Source organism: Hibiscus syriacus, unplaced genomic scaffold (genome assembly GCF_006381635.1).
Source record: "Hibiscus syriacus cultivar Baekdansim isolate YM2019G1 unplaced genomic scaffold, ASM638163v2 tig00110761_pilon, whole genome shotgun sequence".
NCBI classification, from domain to species: Eukaryota; Viridiplantae; Streptophyta; class Magnoliopsida; order Malvales; family Malvaceae; genus Hibiscus; species Hibiscus syriacus.
Window position 1 is genome coordinate 665784 of NW_024062849.1, and position 20219 is coordinate 686002.

Sequence of the window (20219 nt, forward strand, 5' to 3'; positions counted from 1 at the left end):
TGAATATGAAGAAAAAATCACATGTGAAGCGAGAAAGAAGATAAGTTCAGTGCACAAACCAAAAAGGGCCAGTGGTTAAATAATTCCAAGTACTTAATAAATCACGTGCACGTGCAAGAAATAAGATAAGTTGACCCAAAACTTGTTACCAAATTCTAGATGATAATTTAACAGTTGGTCTTTCACTGTAAACCATGTAAAGAATCTAAAAAGTACAGGCAAAGCTCTAAATCGACCTCTAGTTTTTAGACTGATGGGCAAATATAACTTCCCTATTGAACAACGACAGCAACGCTGCCATCTCGATGATCACCTAATCCGTTTTCTGGTTGCCGCACGGAACTGACTTCCTGGGAAGATGTCTCGGTTTTTGATGCATTAAGTTCAAGTAAAGAGTGCCGATAATTCGGGCAAGATGAGTGTGACAGCAGCCATGTGTCAATGCACCTCACATGGAACCCGTGATTACATTTTGGCAGCACTCTTACTTTTTCTCCATCCACGAACTCCCTGAGACAAATCGAGCACCCGGTGGACGGGAAACTCACGTCTGCGCCGTAAACGGCCACCGGGATTTGTTTCAACTTTCAACTCTCGTTTTTTAAGTCCTGTTGGCGCCGAGCGAGCACCTTCTTGGTCTGGGGTTTCCATGGCAAGCCTCCGGCTGCAGCGTAGAGCGCAACGGACTATGGAGTTCAACCCCAAAGCACAAATCAGAGCACGTAAAAGAACTGCCAGTATAACCACCATGTTGGTGTCGAAAGTTGTCTCGCTAATGTAAGAATCATTGGTATTGTTTCCACTCCTCTGTGGCAAGCTCACTTCCGTCTCGAGCAGGCGGCAATGCATATTCATAGTTGCAGGTAACACAGCTTAGTTAGCCACTTCAAAAATGGAAGAACAGTTGAACAAAAGGTGTTGGAGAAATTCCTTTAGGCTACAGTAACACAATAATGTTGTAAAGATTCCAACTAGAAGACATAACGAAGAGCATCTCCTTTGTTTCTTAATAAGTAAAACAGGCACCGTTTTTGGTCTAGAATTCATGGTTAGTTGCAGATAAGTTGCTGTGATTGTGGGGGTCGAGTTTTCAAGAGATATGGTGGGAGAGTCATAATAAATAAATAATTGTGACGGGTTTGCGTATATAATCATGATTGGGGGTGTTTAAAAGGAGCTCGATATAGAGTACCAAATCCGGTCCATGATCGCTTTGATGAAACACTTGTTTGATAAAGCTAGTAGTTTCAGCGTGGTTTAAGCCAATGACAATGGGTTCGATAATGAGCAAGATGCTGCTTCATATCATGTTCACATACTTTTATTTATTTTTTATTAATCTGGGATAAATATAAGGTAACATTTGTTTAATGTTAACTTTTAATTATTTGATATTAAACGATTAAACCCTGACATTCATGGTGCTCGAATCCGGAACTTCAAAGAATAACAATAATTTCTTTATCAATGATATCGTTTGGTTCGTTAATATATTCACGAAAACTAAACGAATGTACACACACACCATCAAGAATAAATAAATGAACACGATATTAAAAATTTAAACGAACATAAACCGAGCATGAACACATTAAAAAATAAATAAATGATCATAAACATTATTTTATTCATTCAAACTCGGTTTATTTACCAACAACCCACACCATTTGTCCAAATATCTCAGGTAAACATATAAAAATTTGTGAGGAGTGAATCTCATACTTTATTTAACAAAAAAAAAATGATAACAATATCATATTTATTAAATGTCATCTTTATATCATTATTGCATAAATGGATTAAATCAAACTTGTGCTTAATAATAGTAATTTTCATTATAATTAGTTCGTGTGAATTTTTATATAATATACTTAAAAGAAATAAGATGGAAGCGTATATAAGTAATATTTGTATAATGTAATCTCATAAAGCGACTTAGTACACAAATAACAACTCTACTACTGGGATAACTCCGACTAAGAGTGATATCCCATTTTTATTCTATAGCTACCGTTATTCTCCGTTCCATTTACTGACCAACTTCCATGGCCGAACCTTCACTTGACGCTGCAAATGCAACAACATAAACAAAACATTCATCAATTAATTATATCGATAACCATAAGCAATGAAATTTGAACCATGTTATTTGGTCGTAAATTGAGTTTGAACAAGATTCGAACCTTTTGCAGTCAGTGCTGGGGCTGATCTGGTAAGGGATGCTGACACCGCACTTGCGTGGGAGTTCACTTGCAAAGCTATAGATGACGTTATTCATGCTGGAAGCCGCACTTTTGAGGCAATTGCAAGCTGCTTGGCGGTCGGGTGTTGTTTGGGCGGCGGCGTTGAGGTATTTGACCCCACTGCAGCAGGCCGGTGGAACTTCACCGCCGTTGGTCAGGTAAGATATGCAGGGTGCGAGGGAGCTTGAGATTGACCACAACTTATGGCTCCTTGAGGCAATGGTGCACCCACAACCAAGCACAACACCACCACACATGCAAGCTTAAGGGACATAGAGCTAGCCATATTGATTAATTACAAGGAGAAGCAAACGATTTGACACTACTTTTAAGAAAAGTGCTTTTGAGTGCTAATGCTGATTGCTGATTGTTGTGTGGTTTGGGCTTGAGGGTTCAGTGGGTTTTTATAGCCGAAAGTCGAGTGAAAGAGAAAATCGTTAAGCCGAATTAAATGTAGTAATTACGGGCAACCACGTAGTAATTACGGGCAACCGTCACCTACCTCCTCCTTGATTGCTGTTTTCTTTCAATTAAATTAACAACCATGCCTCCACAGCCAGGACTGAAATTTTGGTTTAAAGTTTCCTACCTTCCTTCTCACAAATATGAGAATTCTTTATTTTAAATAACGCAATTCCATTGAAAGTTATATTAATAAAAAAATCATCAATGGTGAAAGGGAACGTTGATCTCCTTAAAGGTCTTGAATTCAAGTAGTTGTATTTACAGGGTGTGTATGCATTGCCAATGATTAAGAAATATTATAAACATATATTATCTTGTAATCACCTCAGACTATTAAAAAAATATTCAAGTTCGAATAATTGCGTCTATAAGATCTATGTTACCAAAATAAATTATTTTAAAAAAAAAACAAATATTATTTTATAAACAACCCAGATTATTATAAAAATATCAATGGTGAGACTTGAATCTTGATTTTGATCAATATTTATAAAAATTCATAATAATAATAATAATAATATATAAAAAGTATTTAAAAGAACATAAATATATTATAAATATACGAGCGTATAAAATATTGTAATATATATATATATTTGGAATATATGATTTATGACTCAGTTATCCTCAAATAGATTTTAATGATTTAGCATACGTGTCGAAACAAACAAACTCCACAATCTTTTACTCCAACAATCATATTCAACAGAATTGGTTTTATAGTATATTAGGTAGTAATTCGGGACATGGAGATCCCGTGAATACTTTTGGACTTCAGATTATTTGTCTTTTTTCTTTTCTTATTTTCTTATGTATGGTGTTTGATACATACCAAAACATTATTTATACTCCGACACATGGAAGAACGTATATGTTATTTTTAATAATTTGAGTGATTACAAAATACAATGTGTTTATAATATTTTATTATTTCTTAAATATTAATAACAATTACATCTCACTAAAATTAAATATATTCAACTGATATTACACCCACACTCGTGTGTTCATGATACATCTAGGGTGATTGTCCCTTGTTAAACGTGCAATCATAGAGTTTATGCCAATATGTTTTATAGACACTTGACCATTTTTTTAAATAACTAAAAACTTAGGGTATGTTTAGAACGGGGAAAATGTTTTCTCCGTTTTCGGGTGTTTGGTTCGCGTAAAACTTCCAGTCAACGTAAAACATTTTACGGTCAAGAGAAAACTTAGGCAAATCCACGGTATTTCAACTTACCATTTCTAAAAGGGTAAGTTGTTTTCCAAGCGGCCCTTGCTCCACACAGAGAAGACCAAGATTGATTTCTCCCGTCGCTTGCTCCACACCGACGACCGTTTGAAATCCTTCTCACTGACGAGGCGGGTGATACAATTTCTCAAGTATGTCTCGTTTCTTCATCTCCTTTTTCTTTTTTCTTATTTCACTTCTTCGATTTCTGATTTTGTTTATAGTTTCTGTGAAATTTCAATATGGGTTTGTTTAATCTCAACTGAGAAATCATCATTTTTACCTTTACTTTTTGGTACTCAATATGCTTATCAGAAGCTATGAAACTTTAAATTTCTAGTGTTATTTTTGTTGTTGGTCGGTTGGGTGGGTGCCATCAACTCAACCCATCTATTATTGTGTCTACAATGGACACAAGAATTGTTCTTTTCTCCCCACAAAATCCATCTAACTATATATTATATAGATCATAATCTATAAGAAAAATGAAGAGTATTTGTTTAGTTTTCTTAGGAAAAAACAACAAAAGATTTTATTTCCGTATTGGGTTTCTTAGGTTGAATATATATAAACCATTGAAATACCTTGAAGATGATCTCTTTGAAAAAAGCATTAGAAAACAAGAAGGAAAAAACATTAATTGATTTTTAAAATAAACTATGTATACAAAGAAAAGAAGAAATATTAGGGAAACAAAAAAAGAATAATTCGCCAAAAATAAGATATTTTTTTTTAAACTAAAGACGAAAATAAGAGAAGAGAAGAATAAGCTAATTCGAAACCACTGTACGATAAACAAGAAACCAAGCCCTTCCTTTTATACTAACAGGTCACCGGTTAAAACCATCCTTCATTAATATATTTTTGCTGTTAGCCGGTTGGGTGGGTGCAATCAACTCAACCCATCTATTATTGTGTCTACAATGGACACAAGAATTGTTCTGTTTTGTTATGTGGTGTTTTAAGCCTTTGTGATGTTTGTATTCCCTGTAGTGGTAAAAACGATATCCCATCCTATTTCTTTGAAGGTTTGGGTTCTTGATTTTATCTTTGAAGGTCGCTTCATAATGTACTAAATTGCGGTCATATTGAAAAATATGGTTTGGGTTCTTAATTTTATATTTGAAGGTCGCTTCATTTTTCCTCACTTATGTTCACGATGTTCTTGGAAGCAGTTTTAACACAGAATTTCTATTGAGTCATTTGCATCGTGTGGACTAAAATGGTTGTTGTGACCATTTGAATTAGAGTACGTCGTCCAGCCATAGAGAGAACTTTTCCTTTCCAACCGGTTAATTTATTCATAACCTTTTCCAATAGGTGAATATAGGCATTTGAGCTGTGATTGTTATGAATAATTAGCACTCTCAAGTATGTTCTAAGGTCGGTAGTTAGAGGAATTCCACTCAGAGAGCTCAAGTAATCTGTTGTGTATTGATTTGTAGGTTAATCGAAAGACCTGAATCTTTGCTGAATATGTTTAGACATTCTGATTGGATCAAGAATATTATTATTTTTCCCATCAAACACGTCTTTTTAGTTGTAGAAATACAATGAATTCAATTTGTTAGACATTGATTAATTGAATTACATGTGAAATGATTTAAAAAAATGACATTGAATATTTAGAATATACAAATGAACCGTTTGGGGTTAATTAAGCTTTTCCTATAACACCTCCCTAAAGTAGCAAAAGATGACAACAATAACCATTGATTGATTTGGTAGTTAGATAAACAATGATGATTATATTCAGTTTGTAGGTGAGAAACTTGGTGAGATTGTTGAAGCACTCAAAAAATTTACCGAGGATAGGACACCATATCTTTACGAAGAAGTTATGTCAATGGAGAAAGAAGGATTTTGTGACGATTTTCTTTGTGAGGTCTTCGATTTTCTAACCAAGAATGACCTTGAGGCCAAAACTTTCTTGACTAAAAAAACAAAGCATAGGAAAATTTGACTTCAGAAGTTTACCCAAGGTTAAGATGTGAACTTTAAATGTAGTGTATAATAATTTATGAATTGGACAACATATTAACTCTAATGTGTTGTAGTATAGACTTCAGTACTTGTATTGTTGGATTGATGTGTTGTAGCACTAATTATGAATTAGACTATGTATGATTATGGTTGTAAATTGTTGTTGTTTTAATTTGACAATATTATTATTAGCAAAATGTTATGTACTACTGTTGTTTTAATTTGGTGTACTATTAATTAAACATTCTTAGGATTTATAAACTTTTATAATATATTTTTAATCAATTATTAATATTATCTAAAATACTTATTTTTATAAAATATAATTATATATAAAACAATTAACCTTTAAAAAAATAATAAATAATAAAACATATTCAATATGTATAGCTTTTCATTAAAAATAGATTCTGAAAACAGTTTTCAGGAAAATTACCCAAACAGTGTAAAACATTTTACAATGAACCATCCAAACATTGAAAAATGTTTTACATTTCTGAAAAACATTTTTCATATTTCATTTTCCGTAAAATATTTTCTGTGAAACAAACAGACCTTAATGTATGTGTGTTTCAATTTTGAAATGTTCCTATTGTTCATAGAATAAATGACAGCAAATGTATTGGCTTTATTCAATACATAATTAGCAGTCCATGCGGTAAATTTTTTACATTCATATTGCAATAAAAAAAATTAAAGTTTGTATATTGATAATCTCAAATTTATCAAACCTGTGATATTTGAACATATAATATTTTAATTTTAATAATATCGTACGAATTGTCTAGCTGTTATCTAACGATCCATACCTAAATTACTTAAGTATTTGTCTAATATCTTAAAAACATATGCTATATTTAAATGTGTACAAACCTAAACATATATTAAACTCTCCACCATCGAAGAATAATGAAAACTTTACATTTCATAAAATATTATATATAATGAACATATATAATAATGACTCAAAGCTAAACGAAAATAACATTTTTAATATATATAGCGATTCATACCTTCAAATCGAATTTGCAGAGATTGTCCGAGAAGTTCAGACAATGAATTAGAGTTTTCTTGACCATAATTCGATTCTTTGTTGCTTTTAATGGAAGTCTAATCAGTTTCTTTAGAGGTGCAAGGGATGTTAGGCAGAGAGACCATCTTTCTCTGTGTCTGTTCTCCTTTCCATGAATGTGTTGTCCAAAATGCTCGACATGGCTGTTCGTCGCGGTAACTTTCAGCTTCACCCAAAGCGAAAGAAAATGGGTTTGACGCATCTTTGCTTTGTCGACGATCTCCTTATCTTCTCTAAGGGCTCTATGGATTCCATTGTCGGTATACAAGTGTTCTAAATTGTTTCTATGATTTCTCGGATTTAAAATTGAATGTGACTAACTGCAATTTATTTGCTTCTGGGGTCCCTGTTGATGAGTTGGTTAGAATCGGTGCCTATTCTAGCTTTAAGATTGGTTTGCTCCTTATGAGATATTTGGGAGTCCCTTCGGTTACGAGAAAATTGTCGGAAAATGATTGCCAGCCGTTGTTAAATAGCATTAGAAATATACTGGAGCTGTGGCCAAATAAAAGGTTGAACTACGCGGGAAGATTACAGCTGATTTGTTCTATTTTGTTTAGTATTGTTAACTTTTGGCGTAGGCAGCTTTTGCTTCCTAAAGCGGTGGTGAAAAGGATCGAGCAGATTTGCTCACGGTCTTTCTGGAAGGGCCACGATTCATCGGCTTCCGGCGCTAAGGTGTGTTGGAGAAAAATCTGCTTTCCAAAATCCGAGGGGGCTCGGTCTAAAGGACTTGTTCTGCTGGCAACTCTAGGATGTTGAGAACGAGGGATTTCTGGTTTGAAATTAGAAGGGAGGACAAGGTTCCTTGGAACAGGCTAATTTGGTTCCCGTTACACGTGCCAAAACATGCTGTGATTTTGTGGCTTGCACGTGCCTAAACGATCGATGTGTTCTATGCGCACAACGACAGAGTCTAGAAAGCACATTTTTTTTTATTGCCAATGCCACTTAATAGAATAGAAAATAAATCGGTAAAAATTAAATATTCTAAGAAAATGTTATGTCAAAACATTAAGAATAAAATTTTCTAGATTTATAAGTGTACTAAAATTTATCGATGGAGATTGTTTTGAAGGTTTTCATCTTAAAAAGTATATATTTTCTCTTATCAAACTTGGGATGGAAAAAAATACATTTTAACATATTTATTAGAAATCATTGTATTTTTATACAATTAATTATTGAATATATTTATAACAGCGTTATACATTATATATATATAGGTGCCAATACTTACATATTTTAATCGAACATATATTTTGTTAAAAACATAAGTATAACTTTAAAGCCAAGTGAAACATGGGAGGGGCTATGTCCTCAAATTTTGTTTTGGTTTAATTCAATTTTAAGTCCCTATAACTTTGAATATTAGTTAAATTAATCTTTGTTTAAGCATTTCATAAATTAATTGAAACAATTTCCAGGTTGAGATGTGTTGATATTTCATTGACTGGTGCTTCTGGCCAACTAGAAGCTGCCATGATCATTAATAGACGGCAGCATGGTCGGTAGCTGCCGTGAAATTACAATTTTGGTAATGAAATAGTGTTGGCAGAAAATGATTGTCCTTTTATTTCAGGCATTAATTCTTTTGTTTCATGTATCGTCCACCAGGTTCCATTGTTGCGCACAACCCCCACATTAATAAATACCGCCCAAACAGGTAACACCCACAATAATTGTGACAAATCATCACTCATTTAATTAGGAGGATAAATTATACAAATAGTGTCCTGATTATAAGGCATTAGTTCATTAAATTACTTGATTATTAAAAATTATAAAATGGTTTTTTGATTATAAGATGTCGTTTTTTATGTCTCTTGGATATTAAAATTGTAAAATAATTAACTAACTATTCATATGTTTTAAATTTGTCATTTTTCGTTAAAAATTCGAAGACTACTTGAGTTGTACGTTAATCTGCTCACTAAGATATTATAAAAATTTGATTTCAAATTGTTTGAGTTATATTTTGTGGATCGAGTATTTGTTTACATTATATTATTGAGTCAATTCTTAATATATTATTTGGTCGAGAGTTCTTGAAAGCAACGAGGATGTCAATATACATCATTAAAATATAGTTTTATCATATCTTAGTTCAGAAAGCTATTAGATTTTTAATAAAAAATAGACGAGTTTGGAACATATGAATAGTTGGGCGACTATTTTATAACTTTTAATAGTCGAAGAACTCAAAAAATTGTCACCTTATAGTCGGAGAATCATCTTGTAAGTTTTAATAGTAAAAAATTCAATAAACAACACTTTATAATCGAAGGACTACGTGTAGTTTACCATAATTAGAATACCATCCATAAACTCCCAAGAAATTTTTGGAAAAAAGAGAAACTTGTTAAGAATTGATTATTTTTTAATAAATGAATTAGATTTATTTACGAAGTACATTTCTGAAAAATATAATTACATTCAGAAATAAAGTTAGGATTTCAGCTCAAAAGTCAAAATATAATTATATCTTTGTGGGTTTTTTTTTATAGTTTTTTACTATTGTATCTATTTTTCTCTCTATGATTATATGCGTTATAATTTTGTTTTCTTTCGTTATTTTTATTAATGAAAACTCCTTTTATTATTTTTACTAATGAAATCTATTTGTCATTGTTAAAAAATTACTTTGTTCTTAATTAGATGTTTCTGTCACGTAGACTTCAAGTTTTCTTGAATCCCTGCAATAAAATAGAAACATGTATAATCCTTTAAAGCTAAAATTCCTTTGTATTTTCAAGTTTCCTTGAAAAATATTTTAATTTTATATATTTTTGTGAAACGTGTATAATCATTATGAATTTATTTATTTTTAATGAAATTACCTTTATATATTTTAATCATAATTTAAATTAATATATATATATATATTATAATATTAAAGAATTTAAATATAATATATATTATATATTATAATATCAAACTAAAATAACTATTAGTTTTTCAAAAATATTCTTTTAACAATAATACTAAACACTTAGATAGTCCAAAAACACCTTTCAATATCAATTTTCAAAATCAATAATCAACGCAAAGTTTAAAAGTTAATTTATGGATTTGAAATGCTCATATGATTGTTGCAGTAGAGTTTAAACTCTGTAATTTAAGAGATTGGGAGGAGACCTAATCTCTAAGAATCTTTATGTCGTGATGATGTGTAATTTTATTTGCGTAAATTTTATTACAATCCTTATTTTATTTATAATTTTATATAAATTTTAAATAAAATAATTAAAATTTATTTTAATTATTTGAGGTTAAAATATATTAGTATAAAAATTAGTATAAATTTTTTTATCATTTCATCAAATAATTTTCTATAAATACATTTCTAATATGAAATTTCCCCCCACCTGTATCATAATTTATTTAAGAGGTAGAATCATGGCATAAATTGATTAAATTATTTAATAACCATGATTGTCATGGTCACTAGCAACTAGCGTATACAAATGTTTAGTGACGGATCCAAAAATTTAGAGATGAAAATTTAAAATTTTAATATTTTTTAATAAAATGAGTGCGTAAATTTCTCTTTTTCTCTCTCTTCCTATTGATACACTAAATTAAATTTAACAATAGTTTTTAAAAATAATGAACATATATTTACTCTATAAATGGCTTAGTGCATCCGTCCTGTGAATGTTGATATAAAAGAGTCTAAAGAAGGAAAATGAAGAGTATGAGGTTAATATTATATAGAAGAAACAGACCATAAGTTGCATTAATATTAAATAAAAACAGGTAATGATAAACATTTGATAGTCGCATTAAGCGACCTAGTACACAACGAAAACAAGTCTAAAACTAGGACAACGCCTGCTATCCCTACGGATTTTTAACATCCATTTTATTTGATACTTTCATACTTTTCCCTTCCCGTTAGCTGGCAGCCTTCCGTGGCCAATTCTTTCACTTGATGCTGCAAATGCAACAACAAAATCAAAACATTCATCGATTAATAAATTGATAACCATAAGCAATTAACTCACTAAGTGTTATATCCAACAAATTTGGGTAATTTTCTTTCGTCGTAATTTCATTTAGATTGGATACGAACCTGTTGCAGTCAGTGCTGGGGCTGATCTTGTAAGGGATGTTGACGCCGCACTTGCCTGGGAGACCACTTGCAAGGTTATAATTGATGCCAGGAATGCTTCCAGCCGCATTTTTTATGCAGTTGCAAGCCGTTTTGCGGTCTGGTGTTGATGTGGCGGCGCTGTTGAGATCTCTGATCCCTTTGCAGCAACCTGGAGGAACATTACCGCCACTCCTCAAGTAAACTATGCAGGGTGCGAGGGAAGTAGTGACTTGACCACAAGTTATGGCCCCAGCCAATGGTGTACCCACAACCAAGCACAACACCATCACACATGCAAGCTTAAGGGATATAAAGCTAGTCATATTGATTAATTGCAAGAAACAACGAACGAGAAGTTGAAAGGAAAGTGTTGTGCGAGTGCTAATGATTGTTGTGTGGTTAAGGCTCGTGGGCTTCGAGTGCTTTTATAGCCAGAAGTTGAGCGTAGGGTTACGGAAAGAAACTGAGATATACGTATGAATACATCAGCGTTGGTAGTTGGTTGAATTCAATGCAAGGGTTCTTTCTTCCTCTTATTGTTGAGTGCCTTTAATGCTTTGAAAAAGCTTTGTATCTACCCTTTCGTCTTCAATAATAATAATAATACTGAACTACTCCATTGTTTAGTTGATCATATATGTTGGGATTTTAGTAGGATCTTGGCTTAGCAATTGTAAATATCAAAACGTCCTTTGGTGAGCCAAATTAGCTAATCTAATCACATGAAATTTAGTTTCCTGAAAAATACGAATCAAAGAAACGGTCCTCTTGGAGACCAAAGTTTCCTAATTTCTGCCTAACTGCCATGTGATTTTACGTTCGTTTTTTCTTTGCTTAATCCACAAACTATTTCTTCACGTCGTCATTATTTATGCATGTGCACATCTTGCTATTGTGTATTCCATATGAGACTAATTAACCATTTTCCCTTGAAATATGAGACTGATCAGTTGCTTTTTTCTGTTTGAAATTTTTATATTTGTCAATTTGGAATATGATAAAAAAAACACAAACATATAAACTATTTTAAATTCGGATGGTAAATGATCCGAGCTGGATCGAGTAAAGTTGTGTCCATGTTTATTTGTTTTATTTTTGACGGTGTTCTTGTTTAGTTCATGTTCTTTTAAATTTTTTGTATCATGTTTGTTTATTTATTTTCGAATGTGATCGACCATTTTTATCCGTTAACGCTCGCAAACATATTCGATAGTGCTATCAACACTCTATTTTTACCCTTTATATTTGCAAACTAAAGAAAATGATGATTATGCTTATAGTCCTTAATTTCTTTATGATTTACAATTTGAACTCCAAAGTTCACATTATATTCAATATAGTCTATACCTTTGTCAATTATTAAAATTTAAAAAAGAAAAGAAAAGAAAAAGAGAATCAAATAAACGAGCCAATTAACAAGCTAGTTCGTGAATATTGGTGTTCGAGTTCCTTTTTTAAAAAAGAGAACCACTGATCGTGTTCTTTTGTTTATTAAATAAACATAAGAATTTTGTTCATACTTATTTATTTAGCTTAATAAACGAATATTAGACGAGCGGTTTTTTGGATGCTGTGTTCATTTAACCCCTATTTTATGTACATGTATTTTTTTCAAAAGTAATTAAGGTAAATTTTGTTAATCATTAAATTCATATATATTATATATGTTGTTTTATAATTTTTTTATTTGATAAGGGGAGGGGAGGGGAGGGATTGTTTTATTATGTTTTGGTTTTATTGCTTCTCTTTGGTTGTTGTAAATATTTTTTTAAACTTTTTGAGATTTTTTTATTTTTTTATTTTTATGTTATTTTTTAAAATTATTAAATCGTCTTATTCAACCTGTTAAACTAAAAATTGAAAGTTTAGTCTATTTCATCTCCATTTAATTTTTTTAACCAATAATACTTATTATGTACAGAAATACTTATTGAATAAGAATAATTCCATTTTCGTTATTTTTTGACTTATTTTTTATTTCTTAGCAATGAAAAAAAAAGGACAATAAAAAAAATCAACTACATAGTTTGATAAAATCTAACCAGAACCAGCCATGTGTCAAGTCAAGGACATGGTGAGAAGGAGTTAGGTTAACGAGGCTGATTTCAACCACAAAGTGGCCTGATAATGACATTAAACAAGAGCCCCAATTGGCCACATTTCTTCGATTTGATTTATGACCACCGCCAACCTCCTCTCACTTCAATTACATATTTCTCTATTATTTTCATCTTCGAGTGGGGAAGAATGAACAAGTAAATTGTTGATCAAATTTCACTAAGCTTTACTGAAATTTAAATTCTAATTGACCGAGTTCGGAGAATTGCAGAGTTAAAAAGAGTTGGTTGGTTTTGAATCTGACTTTTGAGGATTAAATTGATTAAATTATAAATTTAGTAGCTTAAGCTAAATACTTTTCTTAAATAAAGATCATAATGAATGTGAATTTAAAAGCTTGATGTTTAATCACTAAACCCTACGGTTCTTGAGGGACATACATGGTAATTTCCTTGATTGTGTTAAATGATGAGAAAATTGCAAAAGTGAGCATTGTCACACCTTGAAGTCGGGGTTAAAATTTTCTATAAAATAAATAAATAATTTGGGTTAACAAGGTTTGACCCGTGTTCAATAGGGGAGAGGTGTGCCATTTGTCTACCATCTAAACTAAGATGCTATTTGAGATTAAATTAATAAAAATATATTTTCTAGTTGGGATCAGACTATTTTGGCAAAAACCAATCCCTTTCCCCGTTTTAGAAACAAAAAAATAAAAAATAAAACAAACACCCAAAATCATTCCACCGACCCATACCACCCCACCACCATCGACCTTGTTGCTCTGGCCAGCCATGAGGTGCATCGTCGCCGCCAGAGGTTTCACCATCATCGTGAGGCCCAACCCCAACCGTCGTTTACCCAAAATTGATCGTCGTTCTTCGAGGATTTAGGTAAAACTGTGCGAAACCTCTAGCGTTCGCCTATGTCATCGTTCGTCGGTGAACATCACCGCCACCACCATCATGAGTGCCACCCTCGACCGATCAAAACCTAGTTCCCTTTTTACGTAAAGCCCAATCATTCGTCGTGGAGAACTTGTCGAAGGGTTGTCAGAGTTCAAGTTGCATCGCACGGTTCTTGTTGATTTTCAGCCCTTTTAGTCGCTGTTGCGCCACACCGACACCACCACAAGACTCTTGAGTCGTTTACCTATCGATCTGGAAATTTTGATGCCGATCGATGACCGAAGCCGCCGCACGCGTCGCCCTCTACGCATGGGCATCGTCTGCTAGCCAAGGGAACCTGTTGACCAGTTTAACCGATCTAAATCGGATGGACTGGTTTAGACCGAGCCGACTAAGCGAGTCGATCGAGCCTAGTTGACTGAGCCTACCGGCGTTAACTGTTGACCGACGTTAACTTTTTCCTGGGAACACCTATTCTAACGTTTTTCGATGCTCTGAATCCGTTTTTGAGTTATGTTTTGCCAAATTCAAACCTGATAAGCTTTTTTCAGCATTTTACCTTCTAATTCGATCCGTTTTTTTGCTATTATGTTATGTTTCTGATATAATTCGTTTTGTATGTATCCGAGATATTTTTTGGCATTGGATTCAAGTTCGAGAGTGACTGAATGGAGTTTAAATGGTCGATCGAAATAGCTCAAAAATCAAGGTAATATATTACTACCATTTGCATGCTTTACGGAACATGTTGGTGGTATTTGTTAATGTATGGATGATTGTGTTTGGTCAGATGTGTATAGTAAATCATTTCTAAACTTGATATGAATGTAGTAAAAAGTAAGTAAACTGAATAAAACTGTGATGATTAGGATAAGAACTGGAAGACTAATAAAAAAATAATTTCAAGTTAAGTGACTAACCAAAAAAACAATCAACCTCAGAATCTTTAAATTATAGTCATTCTCGTTAAAAGTTTTAATGCTGAAAATACATGGATAAGAAAATACAAAATTACCCTTAAAAGGTAAGAATGACACGGATTGACCTTGATAGTGAAATTATCCTGAGAATTCGTATTTAACTCGATAAATTTTTTGATTCATCTATTAAATTCTTGATTTGATTATAATATTATTGATAATCAGTTCGTAACTTTTGAGAAAGCACTAGACCTAAAATTCCTGATTTATAAGCAAACACCCGAATACTAACTTATCTGAAGTACTCTTATTGTCAGAATTATTCGAAATGATTGAAATAAATGAGAAGTTTAAATTAAAGGGAAAGATTGAATTGAATGAAATGACTGAAATACCCAAAAATTTCAACATGACCAAAATACCCTTAGATTGTAAAATGACCAAAATACCTTGAATATTGAAATTATCGAAATACCAACTAAACCCCAAAATGATTGAAATACCATTGTGTTTCAAAATGAATGAAATACACTCGAGCCCTGAAATGACTAAATTAACCTTAAGTACCAAAATGACCTAAATACCTTCATGGTCTAGAATAAGTGAATGCCCTTGGATAAATTTTGGAAATAATGATAAAAATAATAAATAAAGGTTGTATCACCCCGAAGGGTTGAAACACGACCCAAACATATCAGACATGCTAGCTATTGTTATAATATGAGAATAAAATAAATACTGCCTGAATATTCATTCATCTCCTCAAGATTCGTCCAATGATGATCCTGAAGGTGATCAGTTCGACACTATAGTGCAATCAATAATAAGAAATGAATATTCATGAAGTTACTCTACCTACATACATGGTAACTATCGCATGTTCTGGGATCAGTACAGTTCGATTGAACTTGGAAGCTGATAAGATACTTGAAATTTGAAATACTATAAATGACTGCTTACCTTTATTAAAATGAATTACCAAAATTTCTCAAGAATAAAATGACTAAAATGCCCTTGTAAGTCTGGTTGATGGAATCGCCCCAAGAATTCCTAAACATCATTAGGGTACATTCGAATATTATATGATCCTATTGTATCACTTTCCTAATGATTGATTAAAATGTTAGCTATCGAACTCTTTAAAAGGGATCTCGCTTCTAAAGTTCGATCAGTTTGCAGAAGTTTCATGTTTTTCTTGCTTGATATTTAGAAAGTACCTCTAGAATATAACTTGATCATCTAATGTGTTCTCTGTGTGCTATATGGTTGTTTTATCTATTCTAAAATGTGATTTGTTATATGGTTGGTTTACGAATATTTTAACTATTCGATATTCTAATTTACTGGTTTATGGATTTACCATTTATGAACTATGACTACTTGATATATGCTCTATGGGTACCTGTTTCACTAGAAAATATAATTATATATGATTTATGGATCATTAAATTTACTCTTTACTATATGAATTGTTTTATTATGATACTGTATGGGTAGGATTCTGGAGTATGGGGGTTCAACTCTAATCAAGCTGGTAATTGCTTACGGACCTAAGGTGACCCTTGAGTAGGCTTTCAGCCCCCCAAGATGCTCTCTTAGGTTGGCCCTTACGCCCTTTGGGCCTAGGGTAAGTCGTTATGGATGCAGTTCTAGGAAACATCATATCGATGTTCGATTGGAGGGTTTTACAAATGTTTTAAAATATGTTTTTAAGTTACTATTGTCTAGTAAAATATTTGTACATTTTTATCTGGTTTTGATGGAACACACTAGATTCTTCAACTCAATCTCCTGAATTTGTCTCTGAACGTTTTATTCGGACTGTAAGTATTCCGACTGTTACCTGAAAAACTAATCGATGAAATCTGAACTCACCGATAGAGCCAGATGATGCCTGTATCATTAAGGAAATTTATGCTTTACCATGTACTTAATGACCTATTGCATACATCTGGTAATTCTGTATTACTGAGCTTCCCAAAGCTCACTTTGTTACTTACCATTTCAGGTTAAAGGAAATGATCATGTGTTTTTATCAACATCAGTAATGGGAGTTCCACTAGAGTTGTTTGCGGAGTATGGAACATGTAAATAGGGGGCATGTATGTCATATAAAGCTTTTATATTATAGTCTAAAATTTGTTTATATACAATGCACTGTAGAATTTTGTTTTGATTATAAATTAATTTATGGACTTATGTTTTATTTACAAATTGTTTAATGGTTTTTAAATGGTTTATCAAAAATTATAATTTCTCTGTATTTTCAATGTGAATCACTCTAATGACCTTAAAGTGACACTTTAGATCGGATCGAGGAACCCATATTAGGCTGAGAGTGTTACACGCATGCAATAGCTTAGCCATTGGGTTTCTAATTCCATTGGTTAGGCAAAGACACTATGATAGTTTTAAGGTGAGTTATTTTTAAGCCAAATGGGTGTTTTTGCCATTTTATTTTCCTTCTACTTAAGGATAGACATGGGTCGGGTTTTCGGCCATTCCGATTCAATCCGAAATTTTATATTCTCCACCCAAAGTTCGACTTGACCCGAATTTAGGATAATTTTATTCAACCCAAATCCAACCCGACTTTTGAGATAAAATTTGACCCCGACCCTACCCGTAATAATATAAAATTATTAATTTTATTCAATAAAATAGGAACTTAATTGAAAAAAAATGATATAAAGAGGGGTATTGTTACAATTATCCCTAAATATACAAAGTATAATTATATTATTTTTCGGGTCGAATCATGTATTTTTCGTCTTAAACTCAAATCGAACCCGACCTGAACTTATCTTCTAAAAAAAACCCGATCCAAACCCGATTGGGTCGGATCCAAACCCGTCGGGTTTGGGTCATCAAATGAAACCACGTGTACCAATATGTGGTCACCGGTAATCATGCGCAGGAGTGTTTGCGGGGGTCATAAGTGATCGACACATGGTTACCGATAGTCGCTCGCAAGATACGTTTTGCCTGTCTGAAGGTCCGCACAGCGAAGGTTCACGTGATAAAACCACGTATACTAACATGTAATCCCTGGTGGTCGCTTACAGAATACGTTTAGTATGTCTAAAGATTCGTATAGAGGAGGTTCGCATGACATTAACAAATGTGAGAAAAAAAATCAAGAACTGAATCGTTCCCTCTAATACCATGTTAAAACAACAGGAAAACTAACTTTAACCTTGTATTGAACTCAAAAGTTTGAGTTTACAAAGTGATCTGCCACCTTTAAATTATTTCCAACATGTTGATAAGGAGATGCCATTGTCATTTAATCGTCTGGACAATGAGAAAATCGACTCATAATGCATTAATTTGTTGATAACACTAGTTAACGGTTAATCACTAAAATTTAATCTGTATCTATTTTAATTACCAAAGAGAAAATAAGTATTACTTAAATGTTGTTTAACAAATGGTAAAATTACATGTTGTAACTTAATATTGGAATTATAAGTACTGAATTTATACCATAACATATTTGGTATGTTAGTGAAATTAAGTATGAAAAATTACCTGACATATATGTTGCACAAATTTTACTTTATCAAGTATGTTTATTTTAATGTCATGTATCCTATTTAAGATTAGGAATTTAAGATTTAAAGTTTAGAGTTTAAAATTTGAATGGTGGTGTAATCTTAGTTTACATAAATTATGCGTCGAAAAATTATTTAGTAGGTGTTGTTTTATATGATAATAAATCTTTTTTTGAAAATTATTTGTTTCATAATTTTAATCTTATTTTATCCCTTAGAATATTGTTGCAATAATTTAGTTATTTTATTTCAATAATAAATAAATAAATTTTAAAATATAAGTTTTTTTATAAATAAAATCAACGTTATATTTTTAACATTAAGCGATAAATAACTATTTATCTGCTTATTATATTTTTTTCAGAAAATGTATTATTTAAAATGGGTAAATTAAAAAATCATCACTGAACTTTCTTTTTTCTCCTATTTTAGATATTAAACATTAAACTTTTCCAATTTAATCACCAAACTTTATTCATTGAATTTTCAACAAATAGTCAACGAGTCAGGTATACCATATACAATCAAATGAATTCATTTCATCTAAATATATAATCGAACATATTTGTATAAATTTTCAAAGAAATTTCAAATGCTTCTGACACTTTAAATCCTTCAAAGATAAATACGAGAATCCAAAAATTATTAGATGCATTATGAAGTTTTTCATAATTATTAAAATAATAAAGTCATTGCATCCACCACGAAGTAATTTTAAAATCTTCATAATTCAAGTAGTATATTACGATTACTCATTTATATCCCATCTGCATTACACTTTTAGGTGTTTGAGTTATTTATCTGTATTTTAGAAGTTGATTTAATTTCACTTGAATAACATCTTTCCATTCTTGACCAATTATTTCCAACAACTTCCTCTTTATCTTAATATTATGTAATCGTTAATCAAGGATTATATATACAAATTATTTTGTTGCCTTCGCAATTTGCATATTTCTAGGAAGTAATTAACTAAAACAAACAAATTAATAATAATGGCAATAAATTAAAAGTTGAATTGTTCCATACGAGGGTTGTGAATAAACTAGTGAACTCCAATCGTATTTTTCGAAAATTTAAATTATTATATATATTTTAATTATGATTTTCATTTTCAAGCTGAGTTGGGGTTGATGGATGGTTATCTTCTTTGATTCTTTCCAACCGGTACTCAATGAATCTAAGAGTTGGAGAGGGGAGTGTATGGTCCCAAGTTGCCGATGTCGTATCAATCAAAATCATATATACTTTCAGATTGAGTAATACTCCGATGGTATCTAAAATTAATTCACTACATTATTGTAAACAATAGTAGTTAATTGACATGATGAATTTCAATTATACAAACATAATTAGATATTTGACTTTTTGTTTGTGTTTTGAAGGCCGTAGTAATGGAGCAATGTCATTACAGTTGCCGTTGCCGCTGCCGTCAATGTGGACCCAACAAAGTAAATGCCGATGGAAAGAACTCAGCCGGTTTCCTGCACAGGACGGCTATGGAACATGGATGCATTATTTCTATATTAAAAGAGCCTTGTCACCATAGATGTCAGTTATACGTTATAGTCCCTCGCTTCACATCGTTCTATCTTTTTTTTCTTTGAATAGATTATAAGGTAATATTTTTTTTAATTTTTTAAATTATTAACAATACACACCTACAAATATAATTGCTTAAACTTA

General features: G+C 31.9%; 1 protein-coding gene and 2 pseudogenes across 3 annotated transcripts; all 3 read right to left on the bottom strand.

Moving 5' to 3' along the window:
* Positions 1 to 269: 269 nt before the first annotated feature.
* On the bottom strand, positions 270 to 1028 carry LOC120139560 (annotated as a pseudogene).
* A 976-nt stretch (positions 1029 to 2004) lies between these two features.
* LOC120139563 lies at positions 2005 to 2628 on the bottom strand (annotated as a pseudogene).
* On the bottom strand, positions 2043 to 11494 carry LOC120139562 (non-specific lipid-transfer protein 1-like). Of its 3 annotated transcripts, none has more exons than XM_039154735.1 (2): positions 11019 to 11494; positions 2043 to 2097 (listed from the first exon to the last, which is right to left on the bottom strand). In XM_039154735.1, the coding sequence occupies exons 1-2, from the start codon at positions 11414 to 11416 to the stop codon at positions 2058 to 2060; spliced, it is 438 nt and encodes a 145-aa protein (XP_039010666.1). In that variant the 5' UTR covers positions 11417 to 11494; the 3' UTR covers positions 2043 to 2057. The 3 variants fall into 3 exon arrangements, with proteins under 3 accessions (XP_039010666.1, XP_039010667.1, XP_039010668.1); XM_039154736.1 differs by lacking the exon at positions 2043 to 2097 and adding an exon at positions 10712 to 10964; XM_039154737.1 differs by lacking the exon at positions 2043 to 2097 and adding an exon at positions 10723 to 10934 and having other exon boundaries at positions 11073 to 11493.
* Between the last annotated feature and the right edge of the window lie 8725 nt (positions 11495 to 20219).